This window comes from Nyctereutes procyonoides, unplaced genomic scaffold, assembly GCF_905146905.1.
Source record: "Nyctereutes procyonoides isolate TBG_1078 unplaced genomic scaffold, NYPRO_anot_genome, whole genome shotgun sequence".
NCBI classification, from domain to species: Eukaryota; Metazoa; Chordata; class Mammalia; order Carnivora; family Canidae; genus Nyctereutes; species Nyctereutes procyonoides.
In genome coordinates, this window is record NW_026575037.1 from 21,613,085 (window position 1) to 21,636,750 (window position 23,666).

Here is a 23,666-nt window from a genome sequence, read left to right on the forward strand (position 1 = left end):
CTAGCTCAACCGACCCCATCTTCCATGATCACATAATAGCCTTCGTCGTCAGCAAGTACCCCACCACTGACTTCTCAATCTGAGACTGCAATTCTCCCACCACTTCTGATTCATCCATGTTGTTTAATACATCTACTGTATTTAATCTTCCACCCCATGAGATCTCTAATTCATTGACCTCAACATGTACCTACACCCATCATAATGCTGACATCACTTCCCTCCTTATCTAGTGTAGGTCCACCAATAGAATCCCCTTGGCAAATTTCATTCATTCTATTGTTTCTCTTTCCTATTAAATTCATATGGAAAGTTCTATTTGGATTCCAAGTTGAATCCAAATATCAGACTTCTCCATTCCCGATAGCTGAACAGGAGGAAAAGAAAGACTGCAGAAACAGGCTGATTGATTTTATGTCAATAATTACAAAACTAAATGAGTGCTTATAATTGCCTAGTATGCATCCTTCCTCTTTCCCCAAGATGATCATTTTATTCCTTTCTTCTCTTCAAATGTCTCTGCATACCCTCCCTGGTCTGCTTTTGAGCTGATGCTTATAATCTCATACTTCATTAGGAAAATAACATCCATCAGAGGGGAGCTCATCCATCTTTCTCACATAACTCTCTACTACATTATACATTTCCATCTTCTTATTTCCTGTTAAAAATCTAAACATCTCTTAATTGGTAAGTGGTCAAAGTGTGGTAAAGCCATACAATCGAACAGTACTCTGTGACAAGAGGGAATGAAACTATAATTCATGCATCAACATAAATAAACTTCAAAAATATTAAACTAAAAAAAAAAAATCCAGTCACAAGAAGCTGTATACTGTATGATTCCACTTGTGTAACAATGTAAAAAACACAAAACTAAAAGTATTGAAGTAAGATAAGCAGTTGCCAGAATCTAGGGGTTAAAAGGAGATAACTGATTACAAAGGGGCACAAAGTAACTTTGGTGTGATATAAATATTTTTTCTCAGTTGAAAAAAAGGAGAAGCTATTCACTTATGTTAATTAGTTTTAAAAACATAACTGGTATTAAAATTTATCAGTCCCTTAAATAGAAATCATATGTAGAAATGGTCCTAATATGTTTAAAGCAAGTAGGCTCTCTTTTGTTATACCGTGAAATATGCAAGCATAAATCCAATTTACAACTACTATACAGTTTATTAGTAATTATAAAGCTAACCACTATGTAACTCAGGTCAAAAAATAGTGCATTGTCAACACTGTAGGATTTATGCCTTGTAGAGAAGTGCTGAGTGATGGAAATGGAGACAAGGAAGGAAGGGAGAGAGGAAGGAAAGAAGGAAATTAAACATCATGAGTTAACATAGTTCATCAAAATCAATTAAATCTTTAATTAATAAGGTAAAACCAGAAAATGCTAAATTAATCATTTTAAATAAAATTTTCTTTGCTTCAGCAAAAAGTAAAAGTCATAGTTCTAATGTTTTGAATTTTGGACCAAAAATGAATTCATAAATAATAACAAATTTATATATTAAACCAGTATTACAATTCTAATTTATAACATCTAACAGAAGGATGTTGCTGGAGTTCTCTACAACAGAAAACCAATTTTTCTATGTAAATCGTATTCTAATAAACCTGACTCTAAAAACTATGTAACAGAATGTTTAAATTACTAGAGAAGTTTCTAAATGCTGACTCAGGGATCCCTGGGTGGCACAGCGGTTTGGCGCCTGCCTTTGGCCCAGGGCGCGATCCTGGAGACCCGGGATCGAATCCCACGTCGGGCTCCCGGTGCATGGAGCCTGCTTCTCCCTCTGCCTGTGTCTCTGCCTCTCTCTCTCTCTCTCTGTGACTATCCTAAGTAAATAAAAATTTAAAAAAAATAAAATAAATGCTGACTCAAAGTGTCTGAACTTCTGGCAATTCAGAGCAGAAACCGAGTTTGCAGCCTGGCATGGATCTGGAAGTAGGAACTTAAGAGTGGCACAAAAAGGCATGAGGTGTTCAGGTTTGCTTTTATGACAAGACTCATATTCAGATGGTCTTGTGTATCTGGTCTCTCCGGGTGGTCTATTTGGTGGTCTTATCTTTTTGTGATGCCAAGATTCATCAACAGATTTGATTATTGTCACCTATATCAATTTAATTCATCTAAAGCTTTGCTATCAAACTTGCATTAATCATGGACTAGAGAAGACCTATTATTTCATTAGGGGCTACAAAATAGGGATAGTTTCATATTCTCTCTGCATTTATTAAACAATTTTTTAATAGAAAATTCCGACATCAACCATTTGATTACCCTATACAGTATATATAAGAAAAATGGGACACACTTGATTCTCTCCTTTTACCCATAGTAAGCATCACGAGTTGTTTATGTAGCATCCTTCAAGGGTAACCAACGATTTTTTCCCCCTTAGTATCATCATAAACTCATGAATTTTTCATATGAGATATTCCATTTGTTTTTCAATCCTCAATCTGTATGTGTCACCACCTCCCCACTAGCCTCCATCTTGCTGAGTCCAATGGGCATTTTTCAGACCTTACCTAACAACCTCTCAGTAGTATTCCACACAGTTGATGTGACACTACTCTGGAATATCCTCTATCCAATTACCAATTCTTCTTCAGAGCTGTTGTCTGGTTCTTTCTCTGTCTGAGTTCTGGGGAAATGGGTTCTGAGGGTTGGTTTGGGAATTTCTTTTCTAGGTATTCTCTTCCCCTAAGGTGGTCACATTTATTACCACAGCCTTAAATGTGATCTAATGATTCCTGAATTTCAATCTCTCAACTGATTCTTCTGCCTAGAACCACAGCCCTGATTTTCTAATGGCTTGTTTGGCTTTTCCTCTAATTTGTCACAGGTATCTTAGGCTTACCCAAAACAAAACCCATGATTCAATGCCCCCTCCCACCCTATCTTCTGTCCTTTCAACTTTTATTTCTTGTAATTACATCCTAGTTTCCCAGTGATGCTATTTTAGCAGGTCCTGTAAGTTACTCTCTATCCTAGCCGTTACCACAATCTTAATTACTTTATTCACTTATTTGCTTACTGTGATTCTCCTGAAATTACATAACTCCATGCTATGCAATAATCAAAAGTTCACCACCTTATGGCAGCTCCATAGGATTCTTACTCTCACACTGATAGAGGTGTCTGCTTGGTTAACCAGATAAGCTAATTAATACCCATTTTAAAAAAAATTTCTAAAGCTACCTGTCTTAAACTAGTTAAACTACTATTATTATCTCTCTAGGTCTGCTGTTGACTGAATGACCAGCCTCCCCAAAAAAGATATGTCCACATCCTAATCCTTAGAACCTGTAAATGTTACTTTATTTGGAAAAAAGGGTCTCCACAGATATACCTCACTGATGGATCTTGAGATAAGATCATCTTGTATTGCCTGAACTGGCCCTAAATCCAATAAGGAGGAGGGAAGAGAAGAGGCCCATGTGAAGACAGAGGCCAAGAATGGAGTTATACAGCCACAAGCAAAGGAATACCTAGAGTCACCAAAAACTGGAAGAGTCAAGGAAGCATAGTGCCCTAGAGCCCTCAGAGAAAGTAAGGCTTTGCTGACACCCTGATTTTGAACTTCTGGTTTCAAGAACTGCCAGAGAATCAGTTACTGTTTGTTGTTTAAGGCCACCAAGTTTGTGGCAATTTGTTATAGCAGCTCTAGGGAAACTAGTACAAGGTCTCATAAAGAACTTCTTTAGAAGAAGAAATTTCAAGTATTAGGGAGATTAGGAGAGGAGCTGGAAGTTGGTATTGTAGCCAGGAGGGATTTTTAGCAGCTTTTGAACAGTATAGCTTGTTCTACATGAAAGAAAAAAAAAACTTATATAGCAAAGCTTATTATAAAAAGCTAATTGTTAGACTTAGCAGTTAACTATTTAATACAAGGAATTTATCAAATGACTATTAAATACCCTAAGCCACAGTATTATTACTTCATTATTTACTGAGATTGTCTACTTTAGATTTACCGAAGATTCTATTCTCATTCATACGTTGTTTCTCCATTGTCAAGCTCAGTATCTTGCTTACAGTATGTATTCAATAAATGTTTGTTAAATGAATGAATGAGTGAATGAACAGTGACACGAAACTACAGAGTTCATTTATTGCTTACCTTGAAACTATTCTGGTTCTTACAGGTGTTTCTGGAATAAAGGGAGTACTTATAGAAGAATTCATCTTTTGTTTATAAAGTGTTCTTTCAGTATTCATTTTATGTTTACGAGCTGTAAGCTTGTAGAGACTATAAATACGGTCAACAACTTTGGACTTACTTCGAACACTCTAAAAAAGAAAATGTACAATTATTAAAACTAAAAAAAATTTTGGATCCCTTCTTTGCTAGTAAAATCAGCCATAATAACCACTATACGGTAAACTTATGAATCTTTAACAAAATAAAAGCCATGTTTTCCAAGTTCAGCAGTTAGACGTTTAACTTTTAATTTGCAAGAAAATTATAAAAAGGTAAATATTTAAAAAATTGTACTCCTAACTCCATACTGAATAAACAGGTAAATATTATGATAGTCCTTATACCTATTATATCCAGTTACCAGCTCCTGTGAACTTTCTCTAAGTTTCCAAAGTTATCTACTTATCTCTCACAGCCCTAGGTCAGGTACAGTCTTTTTGCCTAGACCACTACACAGCTATACCTCTCTCCTTCCTGACTGGTCTCCCTACTTCCACACATGCTTTCTCAAATCCATTCTTCAATCAGTAGTCAAAGTCATGTTAGAACTTAAACTACAACATACTCCCTTGTGTAAAATCCTTCAGCAGTTTTGTTCTCAGGATGAAGGCCAGAATCCTATGAGGGTCTCACCACAGAAAAGCTTGAAATGTATTTATGGTTACAACAAGAGGATGAGGAGTCACACAGGCCTGGTTTTCTACCTTACTAGGATAATTTGTTACTTCCCTCAAGTAAATGGGAAATGGCTAATCATATAATGGTAATAAATTTTATTTTTAAAATTCAGTTTCCTCAAAACAGAGGAGCAAAGAAAGGAGGGAAAAGCAAAACAAGACAAAATCAGAGAGGGAGACAAACCATAAGAGACTCTTAACCCTTGGAAACAAACTGAGGGTCCCTGGAGGGGAGGCAGGTGGAGGGATAGGGTAACTGGGTGATGGACATTAAGGAGGGCATGTGATACAATTTAAGTACTGGATGTTATATGTAACTGATGAATCACTGAATTCTACTTCTGAAACTAATAATATGGTAAATGCTAATTACTTGAATCTAAATAAAATAAAATAAAAATTAAAACAATAAAATTAAAACAATATCCTTATACATAGCTTAACAAAATAAGAATATAAATATAATATTATAAATTATGTAAATGTAATAATGAAAATTTCCCCTAAATCAGAGTATCTTTCAATAGAATGGCTTAATAAAATTCAGTGTATTCATATTCATAGCTGTATAGCAATTTAAAGGAAAGATGTATTAATAATGCATTTAATGAAGGGTGCATGGGTGGCTCTGTCAGTTAAGGTCCAACTCTTGGTTTTGGCTCAAATCATGATCTCAGGGTCATGAAATGGAGGCTCACGTTTGGCTCTGAGCTAGGTGTGAAGCCTGCTTAAGATTCTCTGCGCCCCCTCCCACTCTATGCACTTTCTCTAAAATAAAACCAAAAAAGCTTAGAAAAACATATTAAATGAAAAAAGCAAATTTCAGAGTGATTTGTTCTTATGGTACCAATTACACTAAAAATATATACACAGATGGTTGAAACAGGTGAAGGGAATAAAAAGCATACTTATGATGAGCAGAGTCATGTATAGGATTGCTGAATCATTATATTATACACCTGAATCTAAGACACTTGAATCTAATAGAACACGCATGTTAACTACACTGGAATTTAAATTTAAAAATACAAAAAAAAATCAGTTTAATACGTTAGAAACACCTCCTATATCAACAGAACACACACAACACAACACATAAACATCTCCTATATCAACACAAAAGGCAGGTTTGAACATATACAAAACCCTATTTAAATTGGGATAGTTACTGAAGGAAAAATGTGAAAGTCTCAGACCTAAGAACTTAGAAAGATAACCTCAAAGCAAGAGAACTAGTACTTACAGAGGCCCTATTCGTTGTCTTCAATAAAACAGCTAACAAACAACAGGTTTTTGTAAAAATGCTTCCACCCTTGTCTGCAACTTTGTCACCAGGTTTTTCTCGGTACATTTGCAAAAGGTCCAGCAGTGTATCTATGCAGTTTTCTGCATCAGAAACTGCTGCAGTAGTTTTCTCATACTTGAAGAGAACAGAATAAAAGCAAACATTATAGTAAACACATGTAGCCTTAGAAATAGCCCAAGCAAAAAAGTTCAAAAAGTTTTTGATCTAATACAGCAAGTGCAAAGGACTTCATGAAATGATTCCTTGGTAAAACTATCGTTTCTGGATTCATTTTATATTCATGTCTGCATTTTAATTGTTTTTTTCTTCCCAAATTCCACAAAATATGAATCAGATCTAAAATCTTTGAATGTGAACACCTTTAAGTAAATAAAAACAAGATTAACGACAAGCCAATTTTACTGAGAACCTCTTAGGAAAAACTTATTTGTGATAGCTCATCATAGGATAAAATAAAGACTAAGAATATATTTTTCCTGCCTCAATTACCTAACTGTATCATTAGATTCATGTTGAAATTTACCTGGGAACAAATAATGCCAATGATACTAAGATAAAAATAACAAAACCTTATTAACAGTTAACATTTATCTGGCACTTTTACATATGAAGCATATTATATATATGGACTCATTTCATTATCACAATAACATTGTGAGGTGGATACTATGAAATTATTACTATACCCATTTTACAGTTAAAGAAAGTAAAGTGGAGAGAGGCTAAGTAACCTATAATAAGCTGCAGAGCTGTGATTCAAACCCAGGCAGTGTGGCATCAGTCTGTGTTCTCAAACCACCACTTCTCAGTAAGAAAATATCAGGTAAAATCTTCTAAGTTGTGGCTGAGGGATTGGGTGGGGAAGATAAATTTGTCATCTCAATACTTTCGATTGCATGCATTAGTTTAGTATAGATATCTGTTACCAGTCCAAAGCCAAAAAACTTAATGCTAATACCTATATAGAATATTATGTACAGGATAATTAAGTGACAGCAGATTATAAGAGGTTCTACTGTTTTGATACAACGGAGTGGACACCAACCAGCTCTAGAGGTGGACAAAAAAGGACCCAAATCCAGCTCTACCAATTATCACAATGAAGTGCTTAGGCAGGAGACTTAATTTCTATAAGAATTATTATTCCTTCTCTATAAAATAGGAATAATAACACAAATTGCCTTAGAGGATTATTTAGGAACTAAATTAAATGATGAATGAAAAACACTAGTATGTAGGAATAGATGTTAGTAATCATTGTTACTAATAACATAAAGATAGAAGAAATAACACCATAAAAAGTTTCTATGTACAATTATGTTAACAGATTAAATATTTTTCCCCCTAAGACTCTTGCACATAAATAAATTTTTAACTGGGTGATCTAAGTTCTAGCGGTGAGCAAATATGAAGTTAATCTGCTGGGTCAGATTTCTTGCAAGGAACAATTCATTATTAAAATGGAAAATTACCTTAGCGACATTAAGCAAGACTTGTACAGCATATCTGATGACTTCCATACAAGGAATGCTACGATTACAACTTCGGATCAAAACAAATATTTTAGAAACTGCTCCACTCTGGGCCATGTTCTCGCAACAAAGTGGAGATAATCTAGTAACTACCTCTGAAAGGAGGGGAAAAAAAGAGAGAGAGAGATAAATTCATAGCAACAAAATGAAGTTTTAGCTAATACAGTATTATAACATCCTTTGTACACTCAAAGGTAAAAAATGCATTTCTAACCGTATTTATACAAGATATTGTTAAACTAACCTAGGTGCTTTAAGGCCTCAAGAATAGCAGAAAGGTGCTTATAGGTCAAAAGATAATGAAGTGCAAGCGCAGTTCTTTTGTAAAGTTTGTTTTCTTCTCGAATCTCCCTGTTAACAAGTTGAAGACTTAGTCGTATAGCTTTAATTTTTGTACAATCATTTTTCTTCCTCCAAGAGTATCCTCTCCATAATGCCTTAAAGGGACAAAACACAGTGATTTTAAGATTACAACCCATGATGTTTTGAACTTCTATCTACATCTATTTCTACAAAATGTGTATTTCAGTAAATTTATAGGATATAATCAGACACATTGCAAATAAGACCTCAATTCACGTTCTAATAAACAACAAAATCAATTTTTCTGAAAAGAAATATATATAATATCCCTGTAAATAACCCAAAACATCATTCATGGACTACAGATGTCTAAATCTATTTAAAATGTCAAAATACTTTTTTATCTCTTAATCCTAAATATCTCTAGGGAAATTTAAAAATGAAGGACTTAGCAAAGATACAGTATTTATGTGTTATTCAACTGGAGAACCTCAACTTTTTAAAATGTATGCGACTGTGTTTTTAAAATGTTAGATACCATGTAGGTGAATTATAAGCCAAAGTCTGGAACTAACATCATATTTCCAGTTACCTGAATTCTACTGATTGCATTATTAAATTTTTCCTGTTTTTTACGGAGGAGGAAACGGCGTACTGCTTTCTGTATTACTGATGCAGCTCTATTTTGCTGGCTCATACATTCTGGAACTTCATGCTGACTTGTGAGGATGCTAGGGTATTTCTGAGCAAACCTCTTTTGCTGTAATCTTGTTCGAAACCACCTCTGTTTAAAACATAGAGATTTTCTTTATTTCTGGTTTTTGAAATAAATACCTATATACACATAAATACACAAATGAAATAAACAGAACATTATGCTGAAATACTTTTCAACCCTCCCCAGTGACACTACTTCTCCACTCCGCTTGGTGCAAATCTTCTAATCCTCACTGGGTGTGTGTGTGAATTTAACCTTGCACAACACAACCTTCATTTCACAATTGACACAAATTCTTTCAAGCTGTATGTGTCATTCTGCAAATTACTTTCTCACTCAATACTTTGCATATATCTTAATAAATAGTGTTCTTATCCAGAATACATAAGTAATTGCTATAAATCATAACAAATAAGAACATCCAAAAGAGAAAAGGGCAAAGTATATGAAATGCACACATTAAAAAAAAAAAAAGCACACAATCCACAGATAATCATTTGAATAGCCAACGCATGAAACATTTTTTAGAACTGATAGCAATCAAAGGAAATCCAGAACAAAATGAGATTCAATTGGCCATTCATCAAAGTAGCAAAAATCAGAGTCTTTATTAATGCTCTGTGCTGGCAAGAATGTAGGGAAACAGGTACCCTTAGACTTTGCTACAAGTATAAATGAGTACAATTATTTCAGAAAGTAATTCAGATTTATTCCTGTGCCTTAAAACATCAACCAATTTCTAACCCATCAAGCCATCCTAAATATGACATCCTATAAGCAAAAGGCAAAACACTGTATGACCTTAGCATAAGGTATTTGGAAATTATTTATTAAAATAGAAAATGTATAACAAAAACTATATAGTTTTGCTGCAAAAGAAAAGCTAACCTGGATACAGATGACTGCATTAACCTGCTTGTTAGCATTCTTCATAGCCATGTGACGTTTATATGCTCTTTGAATTTTAAGAGCAGACAGGTGATAATATGCAGCTGCTGTGAAGTGAAGAAGTCTGATTTTGGTTCTTTGTTCTAAAATCTATATGAGAAATAAAAAATTAACCAAATATTTGACTCTTAAGACAACTGATCAATGTTTATATTTTTTTATATCCTTAATACCAAATTATATAAATTAGCAATAAGTTAACTTTTAATTATTAACATCATACTTACATTGTAACTCAAGGTGATTATAATCCTTTATTTCCACATGTGTAACCCTTAATGTAGGGTATAAAAAGCGAACTTATATTTTGGGCACTTAAGAACAGTATTTAATTTAACTAGACTACACAAAAAGTTAATTAAAGCTTTGACTGTAATGAAAGAAGTATATGAATACTAAACTCAAAAAAAATTACAGTATTCTAAGCACAACTGCTGGAGAGGGTCATAGTAAGTCAGACAAAATTATTTGAATCAATTTCTCCAATTATTAGGTAGTCTTTTTTTTTTTAAGATTTTATTTATTTATTTATTCATGAGGGGGGGGGGGAGAGAGAGAGAGAGAGAGAGAGAGAGAGAGAGACAGACAGGCAGAAGCAGGCTCCATGGAGGGAGCCTGACGTGGGCCTTGATCCCCGATCTCCAGGATCATACCCTGGGCTGAAGGCGGCGCTAAACTGCTGAGCCACCCAGGCTGCCCATGGGTAGTCTTACACAAATCTAGCACAAGACTCTTGTAGCAGAACCACTCTATAGTGGCCTTTAGACCTCCAATTTATATTTAATGAACACAATATAAAATATTTCTTCTTTTTAATTTCAAATTTAAGGATTTTGTCTTTGCCAGTGCTTCAATATATTTATTGGACACCAAAAAGTCATGCACTCTCTAGGAGGGAGTCTCTCGCTGAAGATGTGGAAGTTACAGAGGAATTGTAGCTCATAACACCTCAGAGTTGCTTGGTGAAGTAAACGGCTACTTGAACAACAACCTCCTTCTCATGTGGAGCTCTTCCCTCAACTTTCTTTCAGTTCCTTTGTTAAGATTCATTACAAGAGAAAATTTAGTTTGCACTTTAGGTGAGCATCAATGTGAAACAAGCTCATAGAACAAAAATCTACAGCAGCCAGTGATCTTGTTACATGGCTCTGCAGAAGCTGAATCAATTCAAGTTAATGGTTATATTAGTTCTGAAATTATTCTCCAAAACCTAAAATTTCTTAATATCAAATTCTTTCTCTTTCTCTCTCTCTCTCTTTTTTTGATTCTATTTATTTATCCATGAGAGATACAGAGAGGCAGAGACACGGGCAGAGGGAGAAGTGCCTCCCTACGGAAAGCCCAATGTGGGACTCGATCCCAAGGACCCCAAGATCACAATCCGAGCCAAAGGCAGATATGCTCAACCACTGATCACCCAGGTGCCTCAACATCAAATACTTTCATTTCATAAAACTGAGATATTCTACTTAAAAATACTTACTCTTTTTCTTACTAACCAACCACGCACTAGTGCTTGTAGAACAACTGTAGATTTTTTAAATTCTACATATTTTATCCTTTGACATTTTCCGGCCTTCCTGGCTCGTATATATCTCTGTATGGTCAAAGCAGCAGACTTCTGCCGGAGAAAGACCTGCCTTTCTTTGTATCTTCTAAAATTCGCTTGGATCAAACAAGCAGCTTGATGTCTCTATAAGGAAAAATTTGCAAGTGACATTAATAGAAAGAGGCTTAATAATTTCAACCCACTGGAGGTTTTTGAATTTCTCAATGTAAAATGAGATGGTATAATAGTGATTTTTCTTTACACTTATATATAGAGAGAGAACATCATTATTTCATATACAAGAAAAGGTGATGGTATATAATTTCTAACCTATATAGGTCTATAGCTAAAAATTAAGTTTTTATTAAGGCACAAGCCAAGGTTGTTAGATCTATCTGGTGCTCTTTCCCTCCCATCTTCTGATACTTCTCATTGTGAGGGAGAAAAGGACTAATATTACCACAGGACAAATACATTTAATAAAAATGTTAGCAATATAAAGAACAGAATGGGCATTATAAACAGCTATCAGAGAAGATGTTTGTTGCTGCAAGAACCATAAAGTACATCTTAGAACCAGCACATCTTAGATTTTTCAGTTATATAACATCCTGACAACCAAAGTCTAAGACATCTGAAGAAGTCTATAAATTAAAATGGGAACTAGGTTTGCTTTACAACAAAGATTCCCCCACCAACTGGCTGAATGACCTTGGGCAAGTCACTTTACCCCTCTACACCTCAGTTTCCTGATTTGTAAAAGAGGTATGCTAATAACTACTTCAGAGGGTGATTATGAGGATCTAATTAGTAAATATACACTAGTAGGTATAATAGCTATTTAATAGTATTATATGAATGCTGAAATTTATAAGTAGCATATTAATTTTAATTTCTTTAATAAAAAGCTATAGGTACTGCAGCTATTCTAAAACTTTGATGTTAAATATTTTAAATAGATCATCTATTGTAGCTTAAAGACTTTAATATATTATTAAGTGTTTGACTTATAGTAGATAAAATATGCTTCCTCCAAATAAATTATTTACTCTAAAATTAGTTACTTCAAACTTGGGTTTGAGAATATTTTGTAAATATAAATATATAAACCAAAATATTCATAAAAAGCATTTTTATAGGTGAATACAATTTTTAATTGACTGCAATGTGTTTAAAATGTATAGTTAACAAAAAACATTTTTTATTTTGTTTCCTAAAATAGTTTCTTGCAAATGAGCTGTTTTTAAATTTTTGCACCTACTTTCATCATTAAGAAGTGTTCACGAGCTATTCTTCCAGAAAGTATGGCTCTCCATTTTCTCTGAATGATAATTGTTGATGCTCTCACATTCAGAAACCTAAAAGGCAGTTATTGAAAAGCAATTACAAATTTCTTTAATCTACTCAATAAGTATTTATTGCCCATACCTACCCCCCATGCTAAATACTAGAGAAAGAAAATAAAGTGGAAAAGTATAATTTACATTTAAATTAGTAGCAATCAGAATTCTACACACACACACACACACACACACACACACACCTGACACAACGGAAAAGTTTTGTAATTGGCAAAATTGGCATATTCTAGTGGCAAGAAGTATGAATTTCTAGAATGAGAAAGAATTCTGAACAGGATCAAAAGAAAGTACAATTAGCCAGACCTAGACAAAGCCTAGATAAAGAAATAATGGCAGGGTATAAAATCTGAGTCCATATTGCAAGTGGGTAATTAAGCAGACAGCAGGGGGTCCCAAAGAGAACTTAGGAGATTAATAGCATCAGGCAAATGAGATGGACATTTGTTTGAAAGGAAAGTTGGCATCGTGCAAATATCTACAAAGAAATATTCTGTAAGTAGAACTGAAGAACTTAGAAAGCGAGGGCTAGAGATTAAACTTTAGGTGTCAACATAGTGATAATACATAAAAACTTAGAATGGATTTAACTTAACATCATGTTACCACATTTCTTAGAAAATAAAGCTGAGTGTCAATGAGAAAAATTCAGCATTTTGGAACAGGAAACTTAGACACTGGTTAACACCTGATAGCAGCAACTATATCTTTATATGGTAAGCCCTGAGCTTCTATCCATGGAATCTATCAAAAAACTCTTCTTACACAGTGTGTTCTCAAAAAACAATCTTTAAAATCACCACTGATACAATAATTCATCAATTCTGGTAAATGGAGAGAAATCCTTACATTATGAAATAAAAATAATATAGATAACCTGTTAAGAGTTTAGAAAATGTATCTCAAACAAATGAACCAGGAATCAGAAAATACAATGAATATAAATAAGTTGGTAATTAGGTCTTCATCATTAAGGTATGTGAGGGCAAGGTAAAAGAAAAGAAAAAAAATGAGTTAGAAAGCAAATTTTGCCAGTTGCTAAATTGACAAACAAAATGGACCAACGCACTAATAAGGAAACCAAGATCTTACTGGATTATTTTATTCACTTCCCATCCGTCCCATCCTTACCCTGATCCCTATGAACTTAAATCAAGTTTGAGTAAGTATTTTTTGCTGAATTATATCGAGGCTCTATCTCAATCTCAGTCTTAGAGATATACTTTGTTTCATTAATGGAGAACGTTAACAAAACAAACCATACAAGTTAACCATAGCAAATGTTTCAAAGAAAAATCAATAAGCAGTATTATTTTATATAAAGACTTGGCTACCACATTCACACAGATAACCATCATACTCTCCCCACACAGCTATGATATGTTACCGTGTTCTCTCCAGTTTGGTGTAGAAGCAACCTTGAACGATTTTAACAGCTTTTAATACAGCTAGATAGTCTTTACGTGCTTTCCAATACCTATACCAGGCTTGAATCTTGCAGGCAGCTTTCACTTGATGTAAATATTTCTTGGCTTTATAGCTCCTCCACACAGCCTTTTAAATACAGAAATTTAACAAATATGCAATGAGATATATTTTCTTGCAAACTGAAGAAAAACCAGTATTAAAGACAGCTAGAGTAAGGTTAAGTAGACGAAAATCAATTGCAGAAATACAGTCACATGACAACTCTACTATTAGGCTCATTCATTGCTGATACATATGAGTCCTCTGAGAACAGTGGGGCTAACCACAGTGAACACCTACTATGTGCTTTATTACATATAACCTGGAGCTGGCTGAGAGCTAAGACTAATAAAATCCTAACAAATATTTCTAAATTGTAATATGTGTACAATGTCTGAAAAGCCATATAGGCGCATTCATTGTTCTCACTATCTCAATCCATCTGGAAGAACAGAAGGGAAAGGAACGCACTGATTACCCTACTTCCTGGAATCTTTCCCACCTCCCATCCTACCTCCCTTATGTATATCCTGGGTTTTGTGTCCAGGCTGCAGCAGACTTCTGAGAGCAACTCTCTATCATAGGACTATCAGTTTTTCCAATTTCTGCATCCTTACGGCTGACTAAATGTTTAAGTGACAGCTATAACTTATTAAGCCCTTAGCACTGTACTAAGGGACACTGTAGGTCCTTACAAAACCATAATACCATATAATACCTTATATAATACCATATAATATCATTATATAATTTAGAGATGAGTAAATCAAGAGAAACTGAGTAACTTGTGAATGTGCAGGTAATAAATGGAAAAGGTATCTTATTTATTCTTTATAGATAATCTCATAACAGAAATTGATGTTGGGGAAGAAGTGACAACAAAGGTGGAAGGCAACAGAGTCAAGATCCAAAACACCTACAATAAATACTGCAGCCACCCCTTATGGGGTAGGGGAAGAGGAAGGGAGCAGGCTCCAGAAGTCACCTGACAGGCAAGAATGATATGAATGTCAAAATTACTCTTGTGATGTCCCTGACTTACTCAGACTGTATTAATGTGGTTTTAACGTAAACAAACCTGAATACTAACACACTGGTATTCAGTGGGAGCCAGGCATCAGTATTTTTAAAAATTCCAAATGACTCTAATGTGCACTAAAGTTTGAGTCTACCGATTGTATGTTAAAAACTAGATGTGTAAAATATAATTTTTAAATTTAATTACATATGAGAAAAATAGCTAAAATTTCCTAAGATTATTTTGCTTTTCTGTCATTTGACCATAACCGTAACTAATACATCCAGTTAACCTATTTCAACCATTAACTTCTTGGGCAGCATTTAAAATCTGAGCATTCTTTTCTTCCTCTCCCCCATGCTTGGTTTCTTGATCCGTTTTTCTTGTTCTCTCTTACTACCATGTTTTGGCTTCTCTTCTCAATATTCTCAAATGTTGACATTCTTCAGGGTTTGAGTCCCAAGCAGATCCTCTTCTTTTACCCATTTTCTACATTATTCCTGGGTGATCCTATCACTCCCACGACTTCAATTATCACACATATGGCAATAATGTAGAAGTCAAATTCTGAAATCTGTACTACTCTCCAAACTCCAAACATGGCCAACTACCTTGCTAGACTGCTCACCTGAGACATCTGTTAGGTACTTCAACTTCATCATATACCCCAAACTGAATTCATCATCAGTCTTCCAATCTGCTCCTCTCTTTGCTCCTTGTGTCCGTGAATGGTAACATCTGCTGAGCTACTTGAGCCATACCTATGCCTTGGATGCTTGTTTATATAATGCAAATACTACCTCTTCCATCCCATTGTCACTACATCTTACTAAACTATCTTTCACCTGACCTAATGCCAAGAGCCTCCTGGGTGGTCTCCCTACTTCCCTTCCGGTTCTTCTTCCACATTCCTGCCACAGTAGTTTTTTTAAAAATAAAATTATGATTCTGGTTTTCTCCATTTAAAATTCTTCTAGAACTTCTTTTAATCTAGTGGAAGAGACTAAACTTGTGTCTAGATCTCACAAAGCTCTGTGAAATCTCACTCCCTCTACTGTCAACCTGGTCTCACATTACTTTTTACACTGTACCACACACACACACACACACACACACACACACACACTCTCTCTCTCTCTCTCTCTCTCTCTCTCTCTCATTTTTAAATTCTGTGTTATCTCCTACAGGGGGATACACTGGATACATTTTATTGGGCTATTTTGAATTCATCCTTTGGCTTAACAGCTCAACCTAAATGCTGCTTTCCTGGGAAGCCTTTTCTGACCACCGAGAGAAACTTAGGTTTCTCTTCTTTATGTTCCCGGCAACATAAACCTCTCATTTTGTTTTATAATTGTGCGTCCCTGCTCAAGTAAGTGCTTTAAGGACAGCAACTAAGTATTTCTTACTGTCTACGCCAATCACCCACGATAGCATTTAGCACATTGCCAGCACTGGACATTTGCTCAATGAAAACAGTATATCTAAGTTTAACAGCAAACCAACAAGTACCAACATATCACACCAAGGTTCAAAGCCTAGCGTATGAACAGGTGAGAAATAAACTGCTGAAGTACCTAGATTCCATTCCTGGATCTGCCTCTCTCTGTGCAACATTAGAAGTTATTTAACTTTTCTCAGTCCTTCACATTTCAGGAGACATAATATTCTATACTTCTCACCCACTGATACGTGTATGTGTGCGAGAAGTGTGGATATAATATTCTTATGTGTTATATAGAGTATATATATCTTTTATGTAGAATAATAACATAATGAAAAAAATTATATAGAAATGCTTTGGAAACCAAAACTGCTAAATACTCTGAATAAAGTACATATCTATATAGCTTAAGTGGCCTCATTAACAAATGGGTAGAGGAATACAATTATATCATTTGGCCTAAATTTTGCCAAATCTCACTTCACCTTAGCTTAAATTTCTCACTTAAAAAATAATTTTACTCAGTAGAGAACTCCCATGTATCAAACTATGTGCTCAAAATCAGTATCTATTGAAATGCATCATGCAAAGAGTGACCATGTTCAGAAGATCCCAAGTTCTGTGCTGAATTACTATTGTGCCCCTTTCCCACTCTCAAACAAATGTTCCGTTTTGGAAGATCATTGAAATGGTCGTGTAAATGAAGTACTACTCTTTATGACCTGCGTAAGTTAATTTTACAAATTCTAACAAATACCGACTGCAGAAAGAATGCAAGCTTTACACTTAAATAGAGAAGTACCTGGATTTTTATGGTGCTATCTTTAATTTTCTGAAACCTCCGTTTCTGTATGAATCCTCTCGTTCTAGCTTGAATCATGATAATGCTGCTCCTAATTTGTAAATATACTTGTCTTTGATGTTTTGTAGACAAAAAGGCTCGGTGGTGATTTTGTAAGACCACTGCTGCCTTCCTGTACAATAAAAACTGCCTTCTTGTTTGCCACGTCCTGAAGTACTGCTGGAGGGTCACCGCAGCTCTTTTCTGCTGGACAAACCTTCTCCGACACACGGCCATCTGAAGGAAGTACTGAATGCGCAGGGCAGCACACTTCTGTGTTTCCAATTTCCTTGTGACCATCTCGCAGAAAGCTCTTTGAGTCACTACTAGAGCCTCTCTCTGGGGGTACTCGGCCTCCTGTGAACAAGTGACCAGGGAAGCTCCACGCCACTTCTGAGTCCTAAGTGCTGAGCCGTGAACAGCTGCACACTGAGCTTCGGTTCTGCAAGAGCAGAAGGCAGACTGCTTAGCACTGGCTACCATGTTCACCTCCGAGAGGGTTCTCAGTCTCTCTCTAACCTTCATGGCCCTAAAAGCAGCCTGAATAATTCGCACAGACTTCTGAACTGCCAAAAATTTTTCCCTTTCCACTTTTACTCGGATATAGGACCTAAAATAATTCTGTATTACAGCAACGGCGGTTTTCTTTGCTTGATAATCGAGTTTGGCTCTGTGCATTCGGTAGAATGACTGAATTCGTGTGGCAGCCAGGTGCCTATGCTGCATGTCCTCTTGCACCTTACAACTTCTATATGAAGACTGTGTACACACGACTGGCTGGGTGCGCACTGCAGTTAGTTCCCTGTATCGTCTTTGGACAAAAATTACATTTGCTCTCAAGTGGAGATAATGCTTCCTTACTTTGGAGGCTTTAAAATGCTTCTGAATAATAGTGGCAGCCTGATGCTGTTCCTGAATCGGTTTCCTTAGGATCATGTCCTGGAAATCTGCTTCAGTACAGGCTGCTGCTGCATTCCTGGGTGCACTGTGTTGAAGAGCTTTCTTTTTATTTGCTCTATATTTTTCTTGTATTACTTTTGTAGCCCACTGGATCTTTTGGTAAAAAAGATACTGCCTATACATTCTGTATGTGCTTTGTATTACGATAGCAGCTCTGTGTTTTTCCCTTAAAAGCTGTCTTGCTTTCATTCCCTTATATGCAGCCTGAATGATCAAAGCAGAACGTCTCTGTCGAACAGAATTTTCTCTTTGCAATTTTGCAGCCCTGTATGTTCGGTAATGTTGCTGAATTAAAATGGAGGCATGTTTCCAGGTCTGAAATGTAACATATGTTCTGTGCATTCTGTAAGTGGCCTGGATGAGAACCGCAGCCCTGTGCATCTCCTGCAGCTTCTTCTTTGCCACCAGCCTTCGGTAACATGACTGGATTGTAATGACCGCTTTTTTTAATTTCAAGAATTGGTGCAAGTGATGCCTGGCACAAATGGTGGCCCGGTATTTTCTCTGAACAAAAACAGTAGCTCTTTTGAGGGAAATGAACCTTTTCCTCACCACTAAAGATCTAAACGTGCTTTGAATAAGGGTTGCAGAGGAATGCATGTTTTTCAAATGTTCTCTGGCTTTCATCCCCCTAAACGCAGCCTGAAGGATCAGAGCAGAATGTCTTTGTCGGAGGTAACACTGCCTCTGTAGTTTTGCAGCCCTGCTTGCTCGGAACTGCTGCTGGATCACAACTGAGGCATGTTTCAAGGCCTGGTACTTCACATTTGCTCTGTGCATTCTGAAAGCTGCCTGGATGGCAGTGGCAGCCTTGTGCACCTCTTGCATCTTTTTCCTTACCATCCATCCTCTGTATGATGACTGGATTTTAATGACCGCCTTTTGTACCCGCACGAAGTGTTGGAAGTATTGCTTTGCACAGACAGTTGCACGGTACTTTCTCTGAACCCAAACAGCAGTTTTCCTGAGATGCAGGAATCTTCTTCTCATTCTGAGAGTTCTAAATCTCCTTTGAATAAGAGTTGCGGCTAAATGCATTCTTTTTAAATGTCTTCTAGCTTTCATCCCCCTAAAACCAGCCTGAATACGTATGACAGAATGCCTTAATTTGTTATACCTTTGAAGCTGTGTGTTTCTTTCCTTTACTGCCCGGTACCTTTGCTGTATTGTTCTTGTTACCTTCTTTAACTTAGTAAAATAGACTTGCTGTCTGTGTCTTCTATAGTAGGATTGGATAAGCGTGGCTGCGCTCTGCATCTTTCTGAGGGTCTGTCTTACTCTTGTTCCTCTAAAACTTGCCTGAAGAACAGTAATAGCTTTCATAATTGTCAAGTACTTTGCACGCTGAATCTTACCTTCACAATATGCTCTATATCTTACCTGAATTATGACAGCCGCTGTTCTCATTTTATGGTATCTCATTTTTGCTTGATGCATTTTAAACATGGCTTGAATAACAGTGGCTGCCATGTGCAGGTGTCGGTTATGCCTTCTTACTCTAATACCTCTATAAATAGCTTGAATTTTAACTGCTGTTTTCTTTAAATTAAGGTATTCCTTACGTTGGTGGTTTGCAATTTTAATACCTCGATACCATCTCTGAATTATGATAGCCGAAGCCCTGCAGTTTGCGTAGTTTTTTTTGGTTTTGTAAGCTCTATATGTGGACTGTATAGTGACTGCTGCTCTGTTGCACTCCTTTATTTTTTTTCTTACTTTCATACTTCGGTAAGCTGACTGTAAAACAACGGCAGCCGCTTTGGTTTTCAAGTACAACTGACGCTGTTTCCTTCCAATACTGTGAGCCCTGTAATACATTTGGATCAGACAAGCGGCTTTCTTCATGATTTTCCACTTCTTTTGTTGCACATACATTCTATAGTTTGACTGTATGATGACAGCACATTTGTGTTGCTTTTGAATCTGCCTTCTCACTCTCTTTCCCTTCCAAGTAGATTGAAGCCTCAGTGCTGCCTCACGGAGTTCAATGTACTCCATACGTTGCCTCTTTCCTGCAGTCCATGCTCTCAGATGTTGCTGGATGACTAATGCTGCTGTTTTTAACAATTTGAACTGTTTCTGGGCTTTGGCCATTCTAAAAGCAGACTGAATCCTCACTGCAGCTTGACGTTCCCTTCCGATCTGCTTTCGAACTTTCCAGCCACGATAAGCACACTGGAGAGAAATCACAGCTGCCCTGGTCTTTAAAAATTGTGTTCTTATACCACGAACAGTCCTGCATGTCCTGTACCATCTCTGAATCTTGATAGTGGATTGAAGCACATATTGATATTTCTTCCTTTCCCTATAGCCTCTAAAAGCAGTTTGAATTTTAAGAGCAGCTATAGATTGTTGTTTGATTAGCTGGCGTACTTTATAACCTCTGTAAGCTGCCTGCAAACAAGTAACTGCTCTTTTGACTTGCAAGAAGTTCTTCCTTTGATTGACCTGTGCTTTGTACGCACGATAGTAATTCTGAATGACAAGAGTTGCTTTATAAATTTCCAGGTAGTACTGCCGCTTCTTTCTCATCCTGAAATAAGACTGTAGCGAAATAGCAGCTTGTCTTTGCAACCGTATCTGCTTTCGAACCAGGTGACCTCTAACAAAAGCTTGCAGTTTGATACAGGATTCCCGCATCTGCACATATTCGTGTCTCTTTAGTGCAGCCAGTTTTGCCGACCGGTACCACTGCTGGATAAATAGCGCGGCTGCTCTCCAGTGTAAATATCGTTTCCGAGTTTGTCTCATCTTGACAATTGACTGTAACTTTACTGTAGCATTTTTTAGTCTCAGAAATCTTTTTCTGGAAATATAAGCTCTGTAACATGATTGAATCTTTATAATGGATGTGAGGATGTGAATAAACTTTCTCCTGGCTTGCATCCCTCTATATGCAGACTGTAGAACAAGGACAGCAGAACGTGTTTTCTGGTAAGATGCTAGAACCTTCTTTGCTGAAACATAAGCTCGAAAATGAATCTGAATTACAAGGGCAGCTTTCTTTATCTTCCTATATTTCTGTAATTGTTGATGTTTTCTTACTTGTGCCTGCAATTTGGTAGTCATTTTCTTAAGGTTTAGAAATCGAAATCTGTCTTGTCTCATCCTCCAGTAGGACTGAAGAACACAAGCAGCTCTGCTTTGTCTGTATAAATTGCGAGCTTTCATCCTCCTGAAAGCAGTCTGCAGTCGAATGGCTGCAGCCCGTTTCTGCAAATAGTTGGTGCGCTCCATCTTTCCTTTCAGATACGCTTTGTAGTACTTTTGAATGGTCAGTATAGCTTCTTTTTTTCTTTTATATAACTTTTGAGCTTGAAGGCACCGGAATCTTGTCTGAATGATAACAACACAAGATCTAATCTGAACATATTTCTGTAATTCTTTGTGCATTCTATACCATGATTGTATGACAATAGCAGATTTTTCTTCTTTAGCTCGTTTCCTGACATGCCATTCTCTAAAAGCTCTTTGCAATACTATTGTAGCTTTTATTTGTAATTGCATTTTGCGTCGCTTCCATCTTCTGAACATAGATTGGATTATGAGACATGATGACTTTAGCATCTTATATCTCTGTTGATCATGTTTTCTTCTTAAAGAAGCCCGCCAATGTCTCTGAATTGTAACTGTGGCCCGAAGATATCGTTTGTAAGAAGTAACAGCAATTATCATTCTTATCCTAGATTGCAGGATAATTGAATAGTATCTCAACTTCAGAAACTGTTTTCTGGTGGAGTATCTTCTCCAATACCTCTGCAAAAGGCAAGAAAGGACACAAAGTAAGACAGATGGAACCTTCTATACTTAATACCTCTGCAAATATTCATTTTTCTAACATTCTGTTTAAAAATAAACACATTAAATTAAAAAACAACATCGCATTTGGATAATATTTGTCTCTCTTGTTTGTAGTTTAGTTTATGTTGATACAGCTGTAGCCAATTTAGAAATCCTTGTCTCAAGCCTAGTGGTATTTATATTGCATTTGTATTCCAGGGAAAAATATGAAGCAAGTTTATATTCTATTAGAATAACATATAAGAAGACAGTCCAAATAAAGCTATAGTAATATTCTGCTGTCTATTGATTCTAAGTATAAATTTCCTATGAATATATCTTTGGATTTTTGTATTTTCCCCTTAATATCAAGGCTTCTAAGCTATCTTGTAATGATTGGAAACTGTTTATGTGGGGGATCCTATACAGGTCCAATAATATAAACACAGGAATCTGAGAAGCAAGCTCTGAGTCATTTTTTTCATTAAGAATTAGTGAATGGTAATTCCTAATTAGACACACAAAGTAGAATTCTGAAGATTTGAGAAGTGATAAATAGTTAACTCTTGAATAGCCAAGGTTGCTTTCTTCCCATACCACTCACATTCCCTAACTCCTTTGTTAGGGCAAAGGTGGGGAGAGAATTCCGTATCACAGCTTACTTTCCCTTACATATAAGTAAAACAGTATAGGGGCTAGGTACTTCTGTCTCCTATAGCACTATACCCATTGTCATGCAACGGTGCCTCGAGCAAGCACACCCATCCAGGGTGAAGAGAGTTAGGAACCCTCTAAGTTTTTCCTAACAGATATTGCCTATTCCTTACCACATGTCCATTGTGGTTTTGTTCCTACTCTTCAGGCTGATGAGAAATAAGGAGAAATAAGGCACATTACTATGAAGAGATGTGTAAGTAACCAGAACATTTGTCCAACTACACTTAAGTGTATTAAAGCAAAATCGAAAACTTTGAAAACTGTAAGATTGGAGCACCTGGGTGGCTCAGTGCTTGAGCATCTGCCTATGGCTCAGGTTGTGATCCCAGGGTCCTGGGATTGAATCCTGCATCAGGCTCCTGGAAGCCTGCTTCTCTCTCTGCCTCTCATGAATAAATAAATAAAATCTCCTTTTTTAAAAAAAGAAAGAAAACTTTAAGCTTGATGCAAATGTAAAGTATTTTATTAAGCTGCCATAAAAAAGTAGGGAAAAATAAAGCAAATAGTTGTTCAGAGATGTAGTTGCCATTCTTTTTCTTTCTTTCCCCCCTAGGTGTTTGTTTGTGAAACCTTCAAACTCATATATTAAAGGTTCAATATGGATAGCTCATTTTGCATTTTGATAATCATTTATTATGAATACTGCTACCAGTTTCTGTTACTGAAATGTTAATCAGTGTTGATATGGATCATGAAAGATAAGTTCATTGCCTCTCCTTGCAGTAGAGATTTTAGCAGCACTGCTCTCTTTAAATAGCTTTTACTAAAGAGCATTATGTATAATTTTCTTATTTAATTCTCACAAAACACAATAAGTTAGCATTCTTTTCT

At 36.1% G+C, this 23,666-nt stretch overlaps 1 protein-coding gene across 2 annotated transcripts in view; it reads right to left on the bottom strand.

Moving 5' to 3' along the window:
* ASPM (assembly factor for spindle microtubules) overlaps window positions 1-23,666 on the bottom strand; it is a 67,578-nt gene that overhangs the window by 576 nt on the left and 43,336 nt on the right. The window contains exons 18-27 of one of the 2 annotated variants that reach the window (XM_055319053.1): window positions 19,719-22,094; window positions 13,996-14,162; window positions 12,512-12,608; window positions 11,185-11,394; window positions 9,642-9,791; window positions 8,628-8,819; window positions 7,977-8,169; window positions 7,673-7,827; window positions 6,138-6,314; window positions 4,137-4,306 (exon numbers count right to left, since the gene is read on the bottom strand). In XM_055319053.1, coding sequence (XP_055175028.1) covers window positions 4,137-4,306; window positions 6,138-6,314; window positions 7,673-7,827; window positions 7,977-8,169; window positions 8,628-8,819; window positions 9,642-9,791; window positions 11,185-11,394; window positions 12,512-12,608; window positions 13,996-14,162; window positions 19,719-22,094 — 3,887 coding nt within the window. Of the gene's footprint in view, window positions 1-4,136; window positions 4,307-6,137; window positions 6,315-7,672; window positions 7,828-7,976; window positions 8,170-8,627; window positions 8,820-9,641; window positions 9,792-11,184; window positions 11,395-12,511; window positions 12,609-13,995; window positions 14,163-17,339; window positions 22,095-23,666 lie in introns of both variants that reach the window. The other variant, XM_055319052.1, reaches the window with a different exon arrangement.